The sequence below is a fragment of the Peromyscus californicus genome, unplaced genomic scaffold (assembly GCF_007827085.1).
Source record: "Peromyscus californicus insignis strain IS unplaced genomic scaffold, ASM782708v3 Scaffold_7__1_contigs__length_154581171, whole genome shotgun sequence".
Classification (NCBI taxonomy): Eukaryota; Metazoa; Chordata; class Mammalia; order Rodentia; family Cricetidae; genus Peromyscus; species Peromyscus californicus.
The window spans coordinates 106,006,325-106,028,238 of record NW_026294595.1 but is presented as its reverse complement, the minus strand read 5'-3'; the positions used below and the strand labels follow the sequence as shown (position 1 = coordinate 106,028,238).

At 44.1% G+C, this 21,914-nt stretch overlaps 1 protein-coding gene across 5 annotated transcripts in view; it reads right to left on the bottom strand.

Moving 5' to 3' along the window:
• Nucleotides 1-4,393: 4,393 nt before the first annotated feature.
• The window catches only part of Mavs (mitochondrial antiviral signaling protein), a 29,624-nt gene continuing 12,103 nt past the window's right edge, over nucleotides 4,394-21,914 (bottom strand). For 4 of the 5 annotated variants that reach the window (XM_052724587.1, XM_052724589.1, XM_052724588.1 and 1 more), the window contains exon 7: nucleotides 19,777-21,366. In XM_052724587.1, the coding sequence (XP_052580547.1) occupies nucleotides 20,950-21,366 (417 nt within the window). In that variant the 3' untranslated portion in view covers nucleotides 19,777-20,949. Of the gene's footprint in view, nucleotides 5,723-19,776; nucleotides 21,367-21,914 lie in introns of those variants that run through there. The other variant, XM_052724591.1, reaches the window with a different exon arrangement.

Sequence of the window (21,914 nt, the reverse complement as noted above, 5' to 3'; positions counted from 1 at the left end):
CACCCAGTATTTCAGCTCACTTCCTGTTGCCTACAGATCAAGCTGTAGAACTCTTAGCTCCTTCTTCAGCACCATGTCTGCCTGCACACTGGCATGTCCCACCATGATGATAATGGACTAAACCTCTGAAACTATAAGCCATCCAATTAAATGTTTTCCTTTTATAAGAGTTGCCATGGGGATTGGAAAGATGGCTCAGAATTTAAGATCACTGACTGCTCTTCCAGAGTCCTGAGTTCAATCCCCAGCAACCACATGGTGGCTCACAGTCTCTTCTGGTATGAAGGCATACATGCAGGCAGAACACTGTATACATGATAATAAATAAATCTTAAAAAAAAAAGTTGCCATGGTCATGGTGTCTCTTCACAGCAATAGAAACCCTAAGACGCACTCATATAAACTGATTGCTGATAATCATTGTCAACTCACAGGTTTAAATCACCTAGCAGAGGACCAGCATTTATCTCTTTCTCCTCACTATAGACAGTATGACCAGTCACCTCGCACTCCTGCCTCCACGCTTCCCTGGCCATGGCACTCTCAAACTAGGCCACAATGAACCCTTCTTTCCTTCAGCTGCTTTGGTCAGACATTTTGCCACAACAATAAGAAAAGTAACTAATAGACCAGAAGTGCACTTACAGCAGCTCTCAGCCAAATCAAAGTTGACAGAGTTGACCATCACATTTGGGGAGATACATGGGCAAACAGGAGGTAGGACCTCTGACACATATTCCTCTCATGATGTGCCATCTGACCAGAGGTCCAAAGCATGCCTGTCCTCCTTCTCCCACTTTATTCCCACAGGTCCCAGCCTGTGGTGGCCACTTGATCATGGACCGGAACCGCCAAAGCCATGAGCCAAATGAACTGTTAGTTTTTCTTTATAGCTGTCTCAAGATTGCATTATTGTGATGGAAAGCTTACCAGTGTAACCTCAATACTGGTGTTAGGAAGGGTATTATATTACTGAGGGAAAATGCTGATTTGTAAATTCGGGATAATGTCATATGGCCAGTGGGATACTGGCTTTGGTTTGCCCTGTTCTCCATTTCCTCAGTGGTTTAGGTGGTTCATCCTGCATATGGTTAACAACCCTAAGCCACAGGGTTCTCAATCAACTGAAACAGAGACCAAATTATTTGTATGCCATGGCATTTATTGTCAGAAACTAAACTCAATTCAACCAAGCTTGGCAAGATCTCATCATGGCATGCTATAAGATATACATCCATGCCGGGCAATGGTGGTGCACGCCTTTAATCCCAGGACTCAGGAGGCAGAGGCAGGTGGATCTCTGTGAGTTCAAGGCCAGCCTAGACTACAGAGTGAGTTCCAAGACAGGCTCCAAAGCTACACAGAGAAACCCTGTCTCAAAAACAAACAAACAAACAAACAAAAATCCATTTCTTTGTTTTTAATTTATTTATTATTTTATGTATGTTGGTGTTTTGCCTACATGTATGTCTGTGTGAGGGTGTCAGATCTTGGCGTTACAGACAGTTGAAAGCTGCCATGCGGGTGCTGGGAATTGAACCCTGGGCCTCTGGAAGAGAAGTTAGTGCTGTTAACCGCTGAGCCATCTCTACAGCCCCGGGGATATATCCAATTTCAATGGGATAAAGAACATCCACTTTCAATCATTGTTCTTTGCTCTTATTTAAAAAAAAGCGGGGGGGGGGGGGGGCTCTTCAGAAATGCAGTCTCAGTCCCTACCCAAGACTCAGTAAGTCAGAACCTGCATTTCCCAAAGGACTTGCATTTCTATCGAAATTTGACAAACTCAGAATTTTATATGCATTTACATATTAACCATGTGATTATGTCTAAGTTGTTGTTGTTGTTTTAATTTGTTTTGTTTTTGTCAACTTGACACAAGCTTCAATTACCTGGGAAGAGGAACCTCAATTAAGAAAATGCCTCTACCAGATGGCCTGTCTGCTAGTCTGTGGGGCATTTTCTTGATTAATGATTGATGTGGGAGGGCCCAATCCACTGGGGTGGTGCCATCTCTGGGTAGGTGGTTCTGGGTGGTATAAGAAAGCTAGAGGAGGGACTAGAGAGAAGACTCGGTGGTTAAGAGCACTTGCTACTCCTCCAGAGGACCTGAATTCAGTCCTAGCGCCCATATCAGATGGATGACAAGCATATATAGCTTCAATTCCCAGGAAATCTGATGTGAGCAAGGGCATCTGCACTCATGTGCACATACCCACATGCACACACACACACACACACACACACACACACACACACACACACCTATACATAACTAGAAATAATAAAAATATTTTAAAAACCAACATAAGTTAAAAAAAGAAAGAAAGCTGGTTGAGCAAGACATAAGGAGCAAGCCAGTAAGTAGCTTCTGCCTAAGTTCCTGACTCTAGGTTTCTGTCTTGAGTTCCTGTCCTGACTTCCCTCAGTGATGGAGTGGGACCTTAGAGTTGTAAGACGAAATAAACTCTTTCCTCCTGGACTTACTTTTGGTTATGGTCTTTTAGCACAGCAAAAGAAACCCTATCTAAGACAAAATAAAACAATTTTTTTTCTATGAGTTCGAGGCCAGCCTGGTCTACAGAGCAAGTTCTAGGACAGGCAAGGCTACCCTTGTCTCAAAACCTTGTTTTGAAAACATAAATAAATAAATAAATAAATTGTTTTAAAGGGACTAGCAATAAAGAAGCTAAGAATTCATGGGAGAAAACTAACTGCCCTGGGCTCTATGGCAACGAAGGGATCCACCGAGCTATCCTAGGATGCAGATGACAGCCCAGCCTGCCACACCCCTAAGATCCAGGAGTTTGTCTTTGAGTAGAATATCCTAACCCCATAAAGAACACAAGGGAGCAAAGAGGAAGAGGTTCCAGACCTTGCCCCCAGGTTGAAACCCATTGCAAGCAGCATTTGGCCAGGATGGACACTCAAAAGTACAGGTAAACACGTTTTAGCAGTAATAATGGCAGAATTGCTGCACGTGAGTGGCCATGGACTAACGATTCTAAATCTTCATTGTAACAATAAGTCATGGGAGACATTTGAGTTGGAGGATATGTGGTTTGAACGAGAATAGCCCCATAGGCTCTTATGTTTTAATACTTGGTCTCTAGTTGGTGAAACTGTTTGGGAAGGATTAGGACATGTGGTCTTGGAGGAAGTGTATCACCAGGAGTGGGCTTTAAGGTTTCAGTGTGCTCTCCGCTTCCTGCTTGCAGTGTTTGAGATGTGAGCTCTCAATAGTTCATGCTGCCATGCAGTCTCTCCATCATCCTGGATTCTGACCCTTTGAAACTGTAAGCTCAATTAAACACTTTTCCCACTGATAGGAGCTCAAATCCACAATCTGACTTAATTGGCTAATGGGCACAAAGGGGGAGGTTCAGGAAATACAGGCCCTTGTTGAGCTGTTGGGTAATAACCTCAGTTCACGAGAACAGCTTAGCCCCAGACTGACGGTCTTGTTTAGCCCCAGACTGACAGTCTTGTTCCGCCTACAGAAACAATATGCCCAGGTATCGAAAACAACCCACCCTGCTCCCAGTCAAACCACAAAAATAGATGTAACTTCCTCTTGATACACACACACACACACACACACACACACACACACACACACACACACACACACACACACACGTGTATGTATGTCCATCAGATCCTCTAAATGCACTCAGCCTTCATCCTGTGGAAAGGTTGGGGTCCTACACTGTTACAATAATGCAGTCTCAGCCTGTTGAGATCAAGTCTATCTGCTTCTCTGCCTCATTTTTCTTACACTAATTACTTTTGATAGAGAAAAAATGCTTTTTCACATTGGGGATCAAACATAGGGATAGATAAGCATTCTACCAATTGTGTAAAACTTCTGGGGAAACACAATACATATCTACTCACCCCTGTTAGGAAAACCCTTGAGAGACCCAAGGCCAACTTAGTGAAGCAGTGAGTTTTTATTGAACTCACTCACAGGAACATGGATAGAATGACTAACAGAGAAGAGATGGCTGAAGTGCAGCAGCATCATTGGAAGCCCACCTCAACGCTGATGAAACTGCATCCCTGGAATACACACGTGCAGAAGAGATCCAGAGTCTCCTCCTGGCTGCTCAGACGGCCTGTTCACTGCTTCCATAAGATTGGGGCTGAGCCGGACAGAACCTTGTCAATTTCAGCTTTTCCCAGACAAGCAAAGTTTGTTTGCTTCCCGAATCTCATGAAATTTCCCCTTCTTCCAAGAGGAAGTGGTTCAGTTCTAGAGAAACTGCCGTACAACACTAAGTTACATTAACAGCCAGCCCAGGTTTGCTGTTTTGCTGTGTTCTGGTTTTTGTTTGGTTGGTTTTTCGTTTGTTTGTTTGGTGGTGGGGGTTGTTATTTACTGTAAAAAAAAAAAAAAAAAAAAAAGCCCCAAACCAAAAACCTCAAGCTAGCCATTGTTATGGCTCATGGCTATAATCCAATACTAAGTAGGTCAAGACAGGAAAATTGCTGCAGGTTCAAGGTTAGACTGTGATACATAATGAGTTCCAGGCCAGCCTTAGCTACAGAGTAAGACCCAGACGAAAAGAGAAGGGTTAGGGAGGGATGTTAGATTTCTCAGGCAGCTTAAAGAGATGAAAGGCAGAGAAACAGAGGTGTCTGACCTTCAACAGATAGGCAGGATGCAAAATCTGTCGGAGGAAAAAGATGGCTTGATCCTTTATGGGGGGGCAGGGGGAGTGGGAGGGGAGACGACTGCAATACTTAGCCTTCCAGAGTTGCTTGCCCAAGGAAGGATAGGCATTCTCAGCAGATAACCGAGCAAGGTTCAGCAAGATTTTAATGAAGAAACACTCCACCATTTCAAACGCTAAAGGGGTGGAGAGCATAGCTTCTTTCTTAGCTATTTCCTGTTGAGGAGGGCTGTGGTCAGAGGGAGTTATTTCCAGGTTGTTGTAGAGGAGGTCCTCTGTCAGTTAGGAGGAGGAGAGTTTTGAGAAATCATTACAGGGCTGTAAGCAGATGATTTGGTTAGAGTGAACTGAAAGCTAGTTCAGGAAGTTGGAGGGAGGGGGAGGAGTAGAAGCGAGAGGTAGAGAGAGCCCATGAAAGGAGGTATTTCTAGAATTGATTGAGGGTGACAGTGACTAGTCCCATTGCCAAGAGTGCTGCACCAAAATGAGCCAGCAGAAGCATCAGGGAGCTATGGAGCATTGAAGGGAGGGAATGGAAGAAAATGGGACTAATGTAAAGAATTGTAGCTGGCCTGGGATGGAAGGGATGCAGGTCTATTGTAACCAGAGTTTCTCCACAGCATCCGAAAGTTCCTTTTGCAGATGAATCAGTAACAACCGGAGCAAATGGAGCTGTTGTAGGGTGAGAGCCAATGGGAGAGCCTATGTGGAACATTTTGTTTGGGTATAGGGGGAGTTCAGTAAGTAAAACATTTAAAAGGCAGGGTGAAACCTAAGTGTGGGGATAACAAGGAGGAAAGTGATCACGGGGGAGCCAGAGTGGAGGACACCAAAAGCCCAGACACAGGAGGAGGCTGGTGGTTGAATTTCTGTCTGGTCCCCGTGTGATCTGGACCAGCAGGCCGTTCTTCAATGACAGGGTCCTGATGAGGAGGAGCCAGAGTGGAGGGTGCCAAAAGCCCATACACAGGAGGAGGCTGGTGGTCGAATTTCTGTCTGGTCCCTGTGTGATCTGGACCAGCAGGCCATTCTTCAGTGACAGGGTCCTGATGAGGAGGAGCCAGGGGATGATAAAAATAGAGAAGATAGAAGCTGAGGTCAGGAGGTCTTGCACAAACCTTTTCTTCTTTGGGGGTGGTGTAGTGAGTCTTTCTCTGTCCTACCTGTCAGCTCCCAAATCACAACACAGAGACTTATTATTAATTATGAAAGCTCAGCCAATAGCTCAGGCTTGTTTTAAACCTAGATCTTACAACTTAAATTAACCCATTTCTATTAATCTATGTACTGCCCTGAGGCTCATTTACCTCATCTACTTACTGTCTATCTTGCTTTCTTGTTTCCTCCGTGTCTGGCTGGTGACTCGGCCCTTCTTCCCAGCATCCTTTGTGCCTGGAAATCTTGCCTAGTTATCAGTTGTTCAGCTCTTTATTAGACCAATCAGAGTGACACATCTTCACAGTGTACAAAAAGATTATTCCACAGCAGGGTGGGGTGTTTGAGACAGGGTTTCTCTGTGTATCCCTGGCTGTCCTGGAACTCTCTCTATAGACCAGACTATCCTCAAACTCAGAGATCTGCCTGCCTCTGCCTCCTGAGTACAAGACATTCACTACCATGCTTTGTTCACAAACCTTTTCTTATATCAAGCAAGTTTATTAAGAAGTACGCCAGCTGGATGTGGTGATGCACACCTTTTGATGCACACTTGAGGGGCAGAGGCAGGCAGATCTCTGGCCATCCTGGTCTACTTAGCCAGGGCTATATAGAGAGACCTGTTTCAAAAAAAGAAAGAAAGAAAGAAAAAGAAAGAAGAAGAAAAAAAGTACAGCACCTTTTATACTGGGGGGGGCAGCAAGGTCAGCAGGGAGCTAAGTCAGACAATGTTGGCAAAGAGAACACAAAATACTTCAGACATAGCTGCCTTAAGACTGATAACACAGCCCAGGGGGAGGATTTGTGTCTCCAGAAACCACAGTCTCAACTCTTCTAAGGCACAGGCTCCAGCGTCAGACCAGCCTTGCCAAATCCATTCCTGGACAAGGACACAGAACTGAAGTTCCCTTTGTCCTTTCATCGGGGCCTCTGAGAAAGTCTTGGGTTGGTCTGGCTCTGCACACCTGTGTCTTTGGACCCTGTCTTAGTTAGGGTTTCTATTGCTGTGAAGAGACACCATGACTGCAGCAACTCTTATAAAATAAAACAACATTTAATTGGGGTGGCTTACAGTTCCAGAGGTTCAGTCCATTATCATCATGATGAGAAGCAAGACAGTGTGCAGGCAGATATGGTGCTAGAGAAGGAGCTGAGAGTTCTACATCTTGATCCACAGGCAACAGGAAGTGAACTGTGTCCAACACTGGGTGTACCTTGAGCATATGAGACCTCAGAGCCCACCCCTACAGTGACACACTTCCTCCAACAAGGTCACACCTACTCAAACAAAGTCACACCTCCTAATAGTGCCACTCCCTATGAACTTAGGGAGGCTAATTACATTCAAACTACCACAGACCACCCCCATCTCAAACCAGTTAGGATTTATTTATTGGCGCAGACACAGCATCATTCTTGGAGGAGGTTACAGATCCCATCCTCAGTAGTCACATCTAGTCATGGAGTACTGCAACTGCCAAAGAATCCAGTTGGTTCTGAAGGATGTTAAATTGATCTGAGATTTCTCTGAGGTTTCTCTGAGTGCTGGTGAGACAGAAAGGTTATCGGTTGCAAAGACAGCTTCAACCCAGCTGTTTTAGTTCTGAGTCTCAAAAAACAATGCCCAGAGTGGCAAAAAGAGTGATGAAGTGAATGGCCTGTGGCCCATTAGTCCCCCTTTCAGAGGTCACCCAAACTGTTTTCAAAGGTTTGGGGGCCCCTGATCTCTCTTCAAAGAGCCTCAGAGGAGAGTCCATCCAGGGAGCTACAATAAAACATAACAGATGCAAAGATCCAGAACATAAGTCAGGAGGTAGTAACTGCACAACCTTGTGGAGAACATTAAGAGACAAAGTTAATGAGGAAAAAATGTTTACAAGATTAACAGTGTATAGGGTTAAATACCGAGTTAACGTAAGGTTGCAATTGTACAACTAGCTGGACCATGTACTGTAGAAGGATGACGTAACTGTAATTAGTCATTTGTTTACATCAGACTCCTGCAAAAGGAACAAGCACCTGGAAGCTTTGTGAATGAAGTCAGGTAAATCAGTGTCTAATTGACAATTTAAAAGAGAAATAGAATCCTACTGAAGCTTTTTTATAGGCTTGTCTAGCAAAGTTCCAAAGACACTGCTTGGATAGTCTGAGCAAGTTTCCTGGAATTAGCTTTCCTAAAAAAGGAAGAACTATAAACTGAAGTAAAGGGCGTGACAATTGAACTAGCACGCAGGTCCCATACCAGCCAGGTGGCAGGCTCAGGTACAAGATTCCCTTAGTCACAGAATCCTCACATGTTAGTTTGGAGACAATGGGTGCAGAGTAATTGATATTTGCCTTTCTGCTGTTTGAAGCATTTAGGATATGGATGTGGACTCTAAGTAGCTGGAAGGAGAGCCTGCTGGCCATAGACTCATTTGCACAGGCAGGCACCTCTGACCTCAGGGAGGGGTGAAGAGCTTGAGGAAATGGGGATGTGCCATCTAGTTCAGCCTTGCAGCCGTTCTAGATGCTCATGCCCTTCTGTTTCAGAAAATGAACCTGCCAAGTGGAAACCGACTGTTTCTAACTGGCAATAGAAGTCAGATCCAAATCCTGGCAGTGAGCATTCTGGGAAGCCAAGGAAGCTGGACTCAACCTGAGCAGGAATCAATATAGAGCTAGAGATGTCAGCTCCCAACCTCCAACCAACCGCTTCTCCACCTCTCACAATCAGGACCAAGCAAAAAAGCCAAGTACGTTCCCCAGCCAGTCGTGAGATGTCATTTCTGTATTCCCCATACCAACAGCCCCCCAGGATAGGACCTTAATCTCCCTCCCCCTAACATTTCCCAGCCACTGCCTGCTTTTGAGTCCCTGCCAAATACAGAGACTGTCTTAGGGTTTCTATTACTATGATTAAAAAAATGAACAAAAGCAACATGAGGAGGAAAGGGTTTATTTGACTTTAGAGTCTGTAGTCCATCATCCAGAGAAGTCAAGGTAGGAACTCAAGCAGGGAAGGAACCTGGAGGCCCACCCTGATACAAACTGATGGAAGAGTGCTGCTTACCGGCTTGCTCGCTCCCCACATCTTACTCAGCCACTCACGGTGAGCTGGGCCCTCCTACATCGATCACTAGTTAAGAAAATGCAACACAGGCTAACCTGTGGAAGCATTTTCTCAGTTGAGGTTCCCTCTTCCCAAATGACTCCAACTGTGTCAAGCTGACTTAAAACTAGCCAGCACAGTGACTATCTCTCAAGCTCTGACTAAATGGCTTCTCTGTTCTTTTTGTTTGTTTGTTTGTTTGTTTTGTTTTTTTTGTTTTTCGAGACAGGGTTTCTCTGTGTAGCTTTGCGCCTTTCCTGGATCTCGCTCTGTAGACCAGGCTGGCCTTGAACTCACAGAAATCCACCTGCCTCTGCCTCCCGAGTGTTGGGATTAAAGGCGTGCGCCACCACTGCCCGGCGGCTTCTCTGTTCTTATTGGTCTTTACTTCCACAACAGGGAACTGAACACAAACAGGACACAGCACACGGATGAGGAACTAGACCAGCACCCAGGAGGCCCTTTCTCAGCTCTGTCCTTCCTAGGCTCACCATTCTGACTCCTACCCCCATAGGTCAATTTGCTTGTTTCTGTACTTGGTAACTAACTACTCTTTTGTGTGTACTGACTCCTGCTCAATATCACATCTGGGAGATTCATGTACAAGTGCTATATGCATACCACTGTGTATGGCAAATTCTTTCATATTCATTGCTAAATATTACTGTGACAGTTAATGTTCTCATAATGGTAACAGAATACTTGTCTAAACAACTTACAGAGAGAAATTACTTACTTCAACTCAGTTTCAGAGATGTCAGTCCACAATCCTGACTCCACTGATTCCCAGACTGTGTTAAGGCAATGTGCTGGATTAGTTTATGTCATCTTGACACAAGCTATAGTTATCAGAGAGGAGGGAGCCTAAACTGAGAAAATCGCTCCATGAGATCAGGCTGTACGGAAGCCTATAGAACATTTTCTTAATTGAGGATTGACAGAGCAGGTCCAGACCATTGTAGGTTGTGCTACCCCTGGGCTGGTGGTCCTGGGTTCTATAAGAAAACAGGCTCACCAGGCATGGTGGCGCACACCTTTAATCCCAGCTCTTAGGAGGCAGAGGCAGGCGCATCTCTGTGAGTTTGAAGACAGCCTGGTTCTACAGAGCAAGTTCCAGGAGAGCCAGAGCTACACAGAGAAATCCTGTCTCAACAACAACAAAAACAAACAAACCAACCAAACAAACAAACCTCTAGGCTCTCAAGAAAATAGAACAAGCCATGAAGAACCAGCCAGTAAGCAACATTCCATGACCTCTGCATCAGCTGCTGCTTCCAGGTTCCTGCCCTGTTTTAGTTCCTGTCCTGACTTCCTTTAGTGATGAACAATGATATGGAAGTGTAAGCCAAAGAAATCCTTTCCCCTTCACTTGCTTTTGGTCATGGTGTTTCATCATAGCAAAAGTAACCCTACCTAGGACAGGCAGATTGTCTCACTGTCATGGCAGTGGGAATGCGTGGAGGAGGAGGATGTTGACCTCATGGTGAACAGAAAGATGGTTTGGGTAGGGGGACTGGAATAAGACACAGGAACCAGGGGCAGGTCCCTAGTGACTTCTTCCTCCAGCTAAGGTTCCCACCAGTTGCAGATGAAGCATTCAATCCATGAACTATTTTGTGGGGGCCACTCATCACCAAACCATAACACCATTTTACTGTAGATTGCCATTTGAGGTTGTATTCAGTTTGGGGCTATTATGGATAATGTGCTGGTTAGAAACATTTTACACTTCTTGGAGAACACAAGTCCTTACTTCTGTCATTCAGTTTGGGGCTATTATGGATAATGTGCTGGTTAGAAACATTTTACACTTCTTGGAGAACACAAGTCCTTACTTCTGTCATGACCATGCCAAGGAAAGGAATTTCTGGGCCGTAGGTTAGGCCCAGTTTTCCAACAGGGTTACGTCAACTGTCTTAGTCCACTTGTACTGTTATCAACAAGCACCTTAGACTAGACAGTGTATAAACAACAGAAATTTATTTCTGACATTATTGGAGGTTTGGAAGCCAAGATTCAGGCACCAGCAAATTCAGCTTGCTCTCTGCATCCAAGATACCATACCCTCTCCCTGCTACCTTATATGGTAGCAGGGCAGAAGAGCTCCATGCTTCTTTTTTTAAAATTACAGTGTGTGTGTACATGTGTGTCATGTGCATGTGTGCCACAGTGCATGTATGTCATGTGCATGTGTACCATGTGCATGTATGCCACGGTGCAAGTGTGCCATGGTGAATGTGTGCCACGATGCAAGTGTGCCATGTGCATGTGTGCCACGGTGCATGTGTGAAGATGTGTGAAGAGGAGATAGCTCTGTCCCTCTACCATGTGAGTCCTGGGATCAAACTCAGGTCACTGGATTTGATGGCAAGAGGCCATCTCACTTGTCTTCAAGCCTCTTTGAGAGGATGAATTCCATTCATAAGTGTGGCACCACCATGATCTAGTCACATCCCGAAGGTCCACATCCTAATACCATGACCTTGGTACTGGGTTTCAATCTATGAATTTGGGGAGAGGAACATTCATTCAGACCATAATAGCAACTTACATTCTTCCCAAATTTATGAGTGCCAGTTGTTCTATGTTTTTCTCAACATTTGATCTTATTCTCTTGCAAGCTCTTCCATATTTAGTTATTGTATTACTTTTCTCATTGTTATGACAAAATGTCTATGACAAAAGCAACTCAAGAAGGATGGGTTTATTCGGGCTCACAGCCTGAGTGAGAGCACAGCCCATCATGCAGGGAAGTAAGTCACAGCGGCGAACCTCCTGGAAACATCTTCCCAGTCACACCCAGAAGCATGCGTCCCATGCTGATTCTAAATCCAGTCAAGTTGACAATGAAGATTAATCATCACAGTATTATGCATTAATCATCCATTATTATATACAACTATTTATGTATGTTATTGTATTATTATTACACATTAATCACACATTAATCATCACATTATTATAAATTTATTATATTTTGAGATGGGGCCTTGGCCTTGAACTTGCAGCAATTCTCATGCCTCAGCCTCCTGAGTGCCAGGATTATGAGTATGCTGCACCACCATGCCTAGCTTAGTTACTATAATTAGTAAGGGTAGAAAGCATGTCAAAACAAACTTCCCTTCTCTCTCATTGCCCTCATGCCCTAGGGACATTTCCTTAGACCCTACTGTATTAGAGACAGTGAGTAGCGAGAGGGGATAACTCTTAGGGCAGGGTCTCTGTTACTTAGTGTCACCAAAACCCATCCCAATGCTCTTGACATGGTGGGTACAAAGTAAGTATTTTTTTTCAATCACATGAAAGAGTAATATGAAGCCAGGTGTGATGACCCATACCTTTAACCTCAGCACTCCAGAGGCAGAAGCAGGCAGATCTCTGTGAGTTTGAAGGAAGTTTGGTCTACATAGTGAGTTTCAGGACAGCCAAGATTATAATAGAGAGACCCTGTCTTAAAATACCAAAAAAAGGGGCTGGAGAGATGGCTCAGAGGTTAAGAGCACCGACTGCTCTTCCAGAGGTCCTGAGTTCAATTCCCAACTCCCACATGGTGGCTCACAACCATCTGTAATGAGATCTGGCACCCTCTTCGGTGTACATAATAAATAAATAAATCTTAAAAAAAAAATACCAAAAAAAAAAACCCAAAAACAAACAAACAAAAAAACCCCAGGGATGTGGGATAATTCTCTTGTACACTGTAAAGATTTGTCACTCCTATTGGTTTAATAAAACACTGATTGGCCAGTAGCCAGGCAGGAAGTGTAGTCAGGGTGACCAGACTAGGGGAAGGCTGGGAAGAGGAAAGGCAGAGACGGAGTTGCCAGCCAGATGCAGAGGAAGTGAGATGAGAATGTTGGACTGAGAAAAGGAATCAAGTCACATGACTAAACATAAATAAGAATTATGGGTTAATTTAAGCCTAAGAGCTAGTATAGTTATAAGCCGGAGCAATAGGCCAGTTTATAATTAACATAAGCCTCTGTGTGTTTACTTGGGATGGAGCAGCTGCAGGACACAGAAACTTCCGGCTACAATGCCTGGTGGTGGTGGTGCATCTTTAATCCCAGCACTCGGGAGGCAGAGGCAGGTGGATCTCTGGGAGTTTGAGGCCAACCTGGTCTACAAAACAAGTTCCAGGACAGCCAGAGCTGTTACACATAGAAATCCTGTCTCAAAAAAAAAAAACAAAAAAAACAAAAAAAACCCAAAAAACAAACAAAAACAGAAACAAAACCCAAACCCAAACAAACAAAAAAACCCAATAGTGAGAAAGCTTACTTCCCTATATCACATATTGTGATTCCCAGCTTGCTGAATGCATCCATTGTGTCTTCCTAACATTACCCCTTACCCCTTGAACATGGCACAAGGTTATTAACTCCTTTAATAAGTAACCAGTACCTGCCAAATCAATGGACTTCCTAAGGGCTGGAATTATAGGTTCACATCCCCTACCCCATCACATCTAGCCTCAGGGTTCTGACTTTGAGCACATATACAGAGATTATAGTCACATGGTCATGTCATCCCTGAGACTATATTAATTATTGACTGTTACTTTGCTCTTAGGACAGATGATAGATCTTGGCATATTGGGCAGTGCCATACCAACTCCAGTGTCGTCCATGTGACATGAACAATTATGTCAATAATAGCGGACAGGAGATACGTGTCCCACGGGGAATAAGCTCCCTGGAGGTCCCTGGCAGAGTGCCCGTGTTATGCCTCCTTCTCAAAGAAGACATGCTTCACGGATCATGAACTCCCGGGGCTATGGGTTCTGTATAACTGCTTTTCTGATAATGTTCTAATTAATCTATAAAGCACAGCAAAAATTAATGAATGCTTGGGTTGTGAACTATGGAGGAGAGGGGAAGCTGGACATGGATCTTAGTTAAATATAGCAGAATGAGCTATTTTTTAAGACCCCAAGCCGCTAGATAAAGAAAGTATAAAGGTTCAGGCACTTCTAGGGAATGAACACTCACCCACTAGGAATCCTTTAGGAATCCCAACTAAAGTGATTTATGGCAGATGTTATCTCATAGGAGGCGGATGGTGGGCCCCTCCGTTGAGCAAGTTCAGCATGGGAAACTTAAGGACTACAGCAGAACCCCTTCCCTTTACAGGCGTAAAAGTACAAGAGTCCATATTCCAGCAGGTAAAAAGGTTTTATATTAAAGAGATATGTGATAAACAAAAAACTGAAGAAAGACTCAGGGAGGATCTGCAGCATCCAAATTGGCTAAGTGGGTCATGAGAACCAGAAAAGTAGAAGTGCGTAATAAACTAGATAAGATGAAGGACACAGCCGCAACCGCAAAGAAGCCTTCACAAGTCTAGGGACTGTACTAAGTTTAAAAAACACAGACTGCTCTTTGGGTCATAAAGTTCTTGTGGGTGAAGGGATATGTCTAGCACCGATTAATAATTGTGTGCTTGCTGTTTTTTTTAAAGATAATGTAATTAAATTATTGCCAAGCTCTTGTTGTTCCTTGTATGACTTGATAGTTTTCTGTATATAAACTACTGATTTGCAGAAGTAAAGTTACAGCAGATTCAAACCGCTTCTGAGTGTGTTATCTGTCTGTCATTCGCCAAATCCTTGCCTTCCTGACTACCCAAGCCCTGGTTCCCCTACGGTCATGGTACCCCCGATGGGCCAGTCTGTGGCAGGGCAGGAAATGTTTTGGTGTGAAAATCTCACTTTGAATGTGGTCCTGGCTCCAGATAGACACCAGGTCAGCTGAAGTTCACTGACATAAGAAGCATCCATATCTGGGGTTCAGGGATCTTTGTCCCCTCAGATCTTTCCTCCTTCCATCTTACAAGCCAGCTATAAATTGAGTCCATAATACTGTCTCTTTCACAAGGTCAATGTGAGGATTAAATGACCTAATATATGGTAAGTGTTGGGCATAGAGTCTGGAACATGAACGAGGTATAGGGTAAATGGGGCCCTTTACCATATTGCTGCTGTTGTTAGTAGCAAGAACAGTGGCTAATTCTTTTTTTTTTTTTTTTTTGGTTTTTTGAGACAGGGTTTCTCTGTAGCTTTGGAGCCTGTCCTGGACTAGCTCTGTAGACTAGGCTGGCCTCGAACTCACAGAGATCCACCTGCCTCTGCCTCCTGAGTGCTGGGATTACAGGCGTGTGCCACCACCGCCCAGTCAGTGGCTAATTCTTTAGTGACTATATCTAACAGGTCCTATAGCCATTGTAGCCTTGGGCTAGAGATACAAACAGAAAACTGAGCACAGTAGAGTATGATTGTCCTCTATGGAAAGATATAAATTCTAACAGACACATTAGATCAAGAACCCTCCATCTATTTCCCTTGGATGGGGGTGTCTCAGCCCTCAGCTCTATGATAGTACATCTATGGAAAATATGGACCTTAGGGCCTGAGTGATTCTATTCCTAGGAGGTATAAGGAGTCATGTTACAGCATTTGAATTTCTGCCTGCTAGAAAGGTTGCCAGGCCTGAAGTGGCATGATAAGGTCCCTGATGTAATGGAGCATACCCATGCTGGGTGTCTCTCATCTCTGACAGTCCCATAATGAGGGGATCTAGCAAGGGGAAGGAAGTGAAGGGATGGCACTGTACTGAATTCATCACAGCCCACTGCGACTTGCTGGGCATAGAGCAAAAGAGTTCTAGGGCTTTGGGGAATTCTTCACCAGAGAAAGAAGATGGACAGGGCTCTTTTGCAGGTGAATCTGTGCGTGGATGCTTAGGAAGCACTGGTTCCTCCAGCCAACAATGACCACCCTAAAAGAAATTGTGTTTCTTTAGGTCCATGGTATGTGTACCCAGACACCCGTGGGTACAGATGCCTGGGTTCCGGTTCATCTTGTACAGACCATGGCTGTAAGGGTCACCTGCCCCAACTCTTCCTTCTACACAGCTATGAATCCACTGCAGCTGAAAGCAACACACAAACATGGGACCCCTGGGACCTGACACTGGCATTTGAGATGCCTCCAAGTTGAGAACAGCTGAGATGAATGAAGGTCATTAAATGCAGGCCTAGTCATCAAAGTTTGCAAAGTGCAGGGAAAGCCTTTGACACTTCCTACACATACTTGATCTAAGAGATGCCTAGCGACCAGTTACTGTGCTTGAAATCTCACCATCTGGGTGACACTCTGTAGGGCTACATATGGTATCATTGAGATGTTTCTTTCAGAGCTCTACATATGGTATTATTGAGATGTCTCTTTCAGAGCTCTACATATGGTATTATTGAGATATCTCTTTCAAAGCTCTACACATGGTATTATTGAGATGTCTCTTTCAGAGCTCTACATATGGTATTATTGAGATGTCTCTTTCAGAGTTCTACATATGGTATCATTGAGATGTCTCTTTCAGAGCTCTACATATGGTATTATTGAGATGTCTCTTTCAGAGCTCTGCACATGGTATTATTGAGATGTCTCTTTCAGAGCTCTATATATGGTATCATTGAGACGTCTCTTTCAGAGCTCTACACATGGTATTATTGAGATGTCTCTTTCAGAGCTCTATATATGGTATTATTGAGATGTCTCTTTCAGAGCTCTGCACATGGTATTATTGAGATGTCTCTTTCAGAGCTCTACATATGGTATCATTGAGATGTCTCTTTCAGAGTTCTACATATGGTATCATTGAATGTCTCTTTCAGAGCTCTACATATGGTATTATTGAGATGTCTCTTTCAGAGCTCTGCACATGGTATTATTGAGATGTCTCTTTCAGAGTTCTACATATGGTATCATTGAGATGTCTCTTTCAGAGCTCTACATATGGTATTATTGAGATGTCTCTTTCAGAGCTCTACATATGGTATTATTGAGATGTCTCTTTCAAAGCTCTACATATGGTATTATTGAGATATCTCTTTCTAAGCTCTACACATGGTATTATTGAGATGTCTCTTTCAGAGCTCTACATATGGTATTATTGAGATGTCTCTTTCAGAGTTCTACATATGGTATTATTGAGATGTCTCTTTCAAAGCTCTACATATGGTATTATTGAGATAGCTCTTTCTAAGCTCTACACATGGTATTATTGAGATGTCTCTTTCAGAGCTCTACATATGGTATTATTGAGATGTCTCTTTCAGAGTTCTACATATGGTATTATTGAGATGTCTCTTTCAGAGCTCTGCACATGGTATTATTGAGATGTCTCTTTCAGAGTTCTACATATGGTATCATTGAGATGTCTCTTTCAGAGCTCTACATATGGTATCATTGAGATGTCTCTTTCAGAGCTCTACATATGGTATTATTGAGATGTCTCTTTCAAAGCTCTACATATGGTATTATTGAGATATCTCTTTCTAAGCTCTACACATGGTATTATTGAGATGTCTCTTTCAGAGCTCTACATATGGTATTATTGAGATGTCTCTTTCAGAGTTCTACATATGGTATTATTGAGATGTCTCTTTCAGAGCTCTACATATGGTATTATTGAGATGTCTCTTTCAGAGCTCTGCACATGGTATTATTGAGCTATCTCTTTCAGAGTTCTACATATGGTATCATTGAGATGTCTCTTTCAGAGCTCTACATATGGTATTATTGAGATGTCTCTTTCAGAGCTCTACATATGGTATTATTGAGATGTCTCTTTCAGAGCTCTACATATGGTATTATTGAGATGTCTCTTTCAGAGCTCTGCACAAGGTATTATTGAGATGTCTCTTTCAGAGCTCTACATATGGTATTATTGAGATGTCTCTTTCAGAGTTCTACATATGGTATTATTGAGATGTCTCTTTCAAAGCTCTACATATGGTATTATTGAGATATCTCTTTCTAAGCTCTACACATGGTATTATTGAGATGTCTCTTTCAGAGCTCTACATATGGTATTATTGAGATGTCTCTTTCAGAGTTCTACATATGGTATTATTGAGATGTCTCTTTCAGAGCTCTACATATGGTATTATTGAGATGTCTCTTTCAGAGCTCTGCACATGGTATTATTGAGATGTCTCTTTCAGAGTTCTACATATGGTATCATTGAGATGTCTCTTTCAGAGCTCTACATATGGTATCATTGAGATGTCTCTTTCAGAGCTCTACATATGGTATTATTGAGATGTCTCTTTCAAAGCTCTACATATGGTATTATTGAGATATCTCTTTCTAAGCTCTACACATGGTATTATTGAGATGTCTTTCAGAGCTCTACATATGGTATCATTGAGATGTCTCTTTCAGAGCTCTACATATGGTATTATTGAGATGTCTCTTTCAGAGCCCTGCACATGGTATTATTGAGATATCTTTTTCAGAGTTCTACATATGGTATCATTGAGATGTCTCTTTCAGAGCTCTACATATGGTATTATTGAGATGTCTCTTTCAGAGCTCTACATATGGTATTATTGAGATGTCTCTTTCAGAGCTCTACATATGGTATTATTGAGATGTCTCTTTCAGAGCTCTGCACAAGGTATTATTGAGATGTCTCTTTCAGAGCTCTATATATGGTATCATTGAGATGTCTCTTTCAGAGCTCTACATATGGTATTATTGAGATGTCTCTTTCAGAGCTCTATATATGGTATTATTGAGATGTCTCTTTCAGAGCTCTGCACATGGTATTATTGAGATGTCTCTTTCAGAGTTTTACATATAGTATCATTGAGATGTCTCTTTCAGAGCTCTACATATGGTATTATTGAGATGTCTCTTTCAGAGTTCTACATATGGTATCATTGAGATGTCTCTTTCAGAGCTCTACATATGGTATTATTGAGATGTCTCTTTCACTAGCATAGCCAGCATGGCACCTGGGAGAGGGTAGGGGGTCCACAGGTTGGTAAGAAACAAAAGGTGAGCCAGGCAGTGGTTGTGCACGCCTTTAACCTCAGCACTCGGGAGGCAGAGGCAGGTGGATCTCTGAGTTCAAGGCCAGCCTGGTCTACAGAGCAAGTTTCAGGACAGCCAAGGCTACACAGAAAAACCTTAACTCAAAAAAAAAAAAAAAAAAGAATGAAGGAAGAAAAGAGAAAGAAAGAAAGAAAGGAAGGAAGGAAGGAAGAAAGAAAGAAAGAAGGAAAGGAAGGAAGGAAGAAAGAGAAAGAAAAAGAAAGAAAGGTGATTAAAAAGTAGCACAGACGGGGCCATGATAGGATGCTTTTAAGACTATCAGAATGAGAGCCCTTGGTGGATGTGGCTGGCACTGATACCCAGGGAAAGAACTGATGGGCCCCTTTTCCAGGGGTGGAGAGATAAAAAGCCTTTCCAATAAAAAAAAAAAAAGTAGCACAGACAACTTGGGGACAAATTACATCTAGATTTATGGCACAGGTTGAAGTGCACCTTGAAGTGTAGAAAGTACAGGTCATTAGGTCATTTTCCCTAGGGCATGCCAGGAGACTGATAGTATCCCCCATCCCTGATGCCTCTAAGGTTTGTGTTCACAACAGAGCCCAGAGATGGAGTTGGCTCCATGCCTATCACTTATCCAGCAAAGGGCACCTTAAAAGAACCCATAAGGATACCCTCAATACGTCTCACTGTATTTCTTTTCTTGTTCTGGAGACAGGGTCTCACTGTGTAGCTCTGGTAGCCTGGAACTTGCTATGTAGACCAGGCTGGCCTTGAACTCATACAGATCTGCCTGCCTCTGCCTCCTGAGTGCTGGGATTAAAGGTGTGCGCCACCAAAACCCAGCCTAAACCTCATCGTATGTCTGATGTAGATGTAACTAAACTTCCTGTCCATGGAGGAGGAAAGAACATGCTAGCACCTGTCTCTAACAGTGCAGCCAAGAGCCCCAGCACCTTTCTATGTAAATGTTAACATGTATCCAACCCCTAAGAAATGCAGAACTCACAATATTTGCAGATAAACTTTTAATTTAATTATCTTGATAATATTAGAACATATTAGCACATATGTATACATATTCGCCCCATCTCACAGGTGAGAAAAGTGAGGCACAGAGGTTTACACCTTGTCAGAGATCACAGGCAGACTACATAGTGTTAGAGACAGAAGCACTATGTAGGCCAAGGCTTCTTCTCAAAGCCAAAGACTGTGCCATTACCACCATGTACTCTGCCTCTCAAGCTCACCTTAGTTCAACCAGGCTGGGCAGGAGGGTAAGTACTTGGTAGTCATACCCTCTGGGCTAGGCACTACGGAAATATCTATATCCTTCAGTCTCAGACGAGCCCAGTAAAAGAAAGGGCTACTCACTGTCCACACTGGGTAAAAGATTAGAGAAGCTAAATGTCTGCTAAAGCCAGAAAAAGAGTGGAACTGAAATCCAAGGCCAGCCTGAGCTCCGCCCACTAGGTGTTCTATCATCCAGTATAGGAAACCAAAGAGAAAGGAGACCAGGAGGGAGGGAGGAAGTGAAGAGGTGGGGTAAGGAGGCTAGAACAGGGCTCCCAGAGTCTTCCTCAGGCCTGACAGCTGCTTCTGGCTTTCTTAGAATCCACAGGGAACCTTCAGACCTTCCCTTAGGGTTGCCTGGCTGTGGAGGGGGACCAGAGACCGATGATTCAAAGCTCCCTAGAAACCAGCCACTCCACTGCTCCTAGGCTCCAGTGCCAAGGCCTTAGGCTGGGTTGCTGGTGGAAGGCACTAGTTGTTATGGTAGTTTTCACCAATACGCCTGTGCTTGTTTCAAGAGACCTGGGCAGGATGAGGAGCACTATCAACAGAGTATGATATCTCCTGATCTTCAGGCTTGGGCCAACAGAGATGAGCTGGTGGGGATACCTCTTTAGGTGCACACAGCATGAAATCCTATACTGCCACGTGGGCAGGTCGGAAGTAGTGGCGGTAATTCAGTGCCCCAAAGCTAAAGACCAGAAGAGGGCATGAACTAGGATGGAAAGAATGTCTCTCCCCTACCCCACAGTGGATGGAGCCTCGGTGCAGCTCCCACCCAGATAGCCCAATGGACCTCCCCATCTCTAAGTTCCCGACTCAGCCTCCAGCAGCCCAAGCCTAGAGAACATGCTTGGCAGAACTGAGCAAGTGAGTGGCACACAGCTGAGGCTTCAGTGGGCCAGGCGCCTACTACGGTACACCATCACTGCCAGGAATGCAGCCAAGAGTGCACTGGCTGCCCCAAGCCACTTAGGCCAGAATAGTGAACTGACACAAGGCTCTTCCTCTTCTGGGGGCTCCTGGGTGACTAGTGGCCCAGGGCTTCCTGCCAGGAGGTTAGCACTGGGGTCCTCATTCACCTGGATCCTAAAGGACGAATACTCATTCTCCTCTGGACCATGATTGGGTTCTGAGTTCAAGGAGCTGCTAGGGCTGATGGCAAGGTCCAGAGAGCAGCCTGAGAATGGCTCGTCCACCTGGGACACCAACACACCTGGCTTGCTCATCTCTGGCCTAGAGTGCAAGCTCTCAGGTCCGGGCAGGCTGCCTCTAGTGGTGACTGTGGTTGCTGGAAGCTCTAGGGTCTCCTGGAAACACAAGGAGAGTGTTAGAAGGGGTTCAGGTGACAGGTGGACAAGCTAGGTTATGTGGCCAGGGCATGAACTAGCCTCCCACAATAGCTGAGACATCAGTGACACATACACACAGCCGGAAGTGACCAAGACCCTGCAGTAACCCTTGCAGAGCAGCCCTTCCCACTCACTGAGCTAATGTGTCACTGCCAGGGAGCCCTTGCTGGTGTGTGACCCATCTAGGGCCTGAGAGCCACAAGGCAGCCACAAGGTCCCAAGGCTTGTGAACTTGGTTCCTTTAGGTGAACAGCTGTAAGACTGGGAAAGTGGCTAGAGAGGTGACTGGGCTGTAGGAGCTGCTCCAAGCTGGATGCTTGAGACCACGGTCCAATGAACAGGGCACATGAGCCACCATGATCCGTTCCTCACTACTTGTCTACAAAATGCTACTGCTGAGCTTACTCTTGAGCTCCCAATGAGTTAATACACATGTCAGTGGGGGCGGTCCCATGCCCCACCCTGCCGAAGGTCCATGCTTAGAAGTTCTCATGCCTATCATTCCT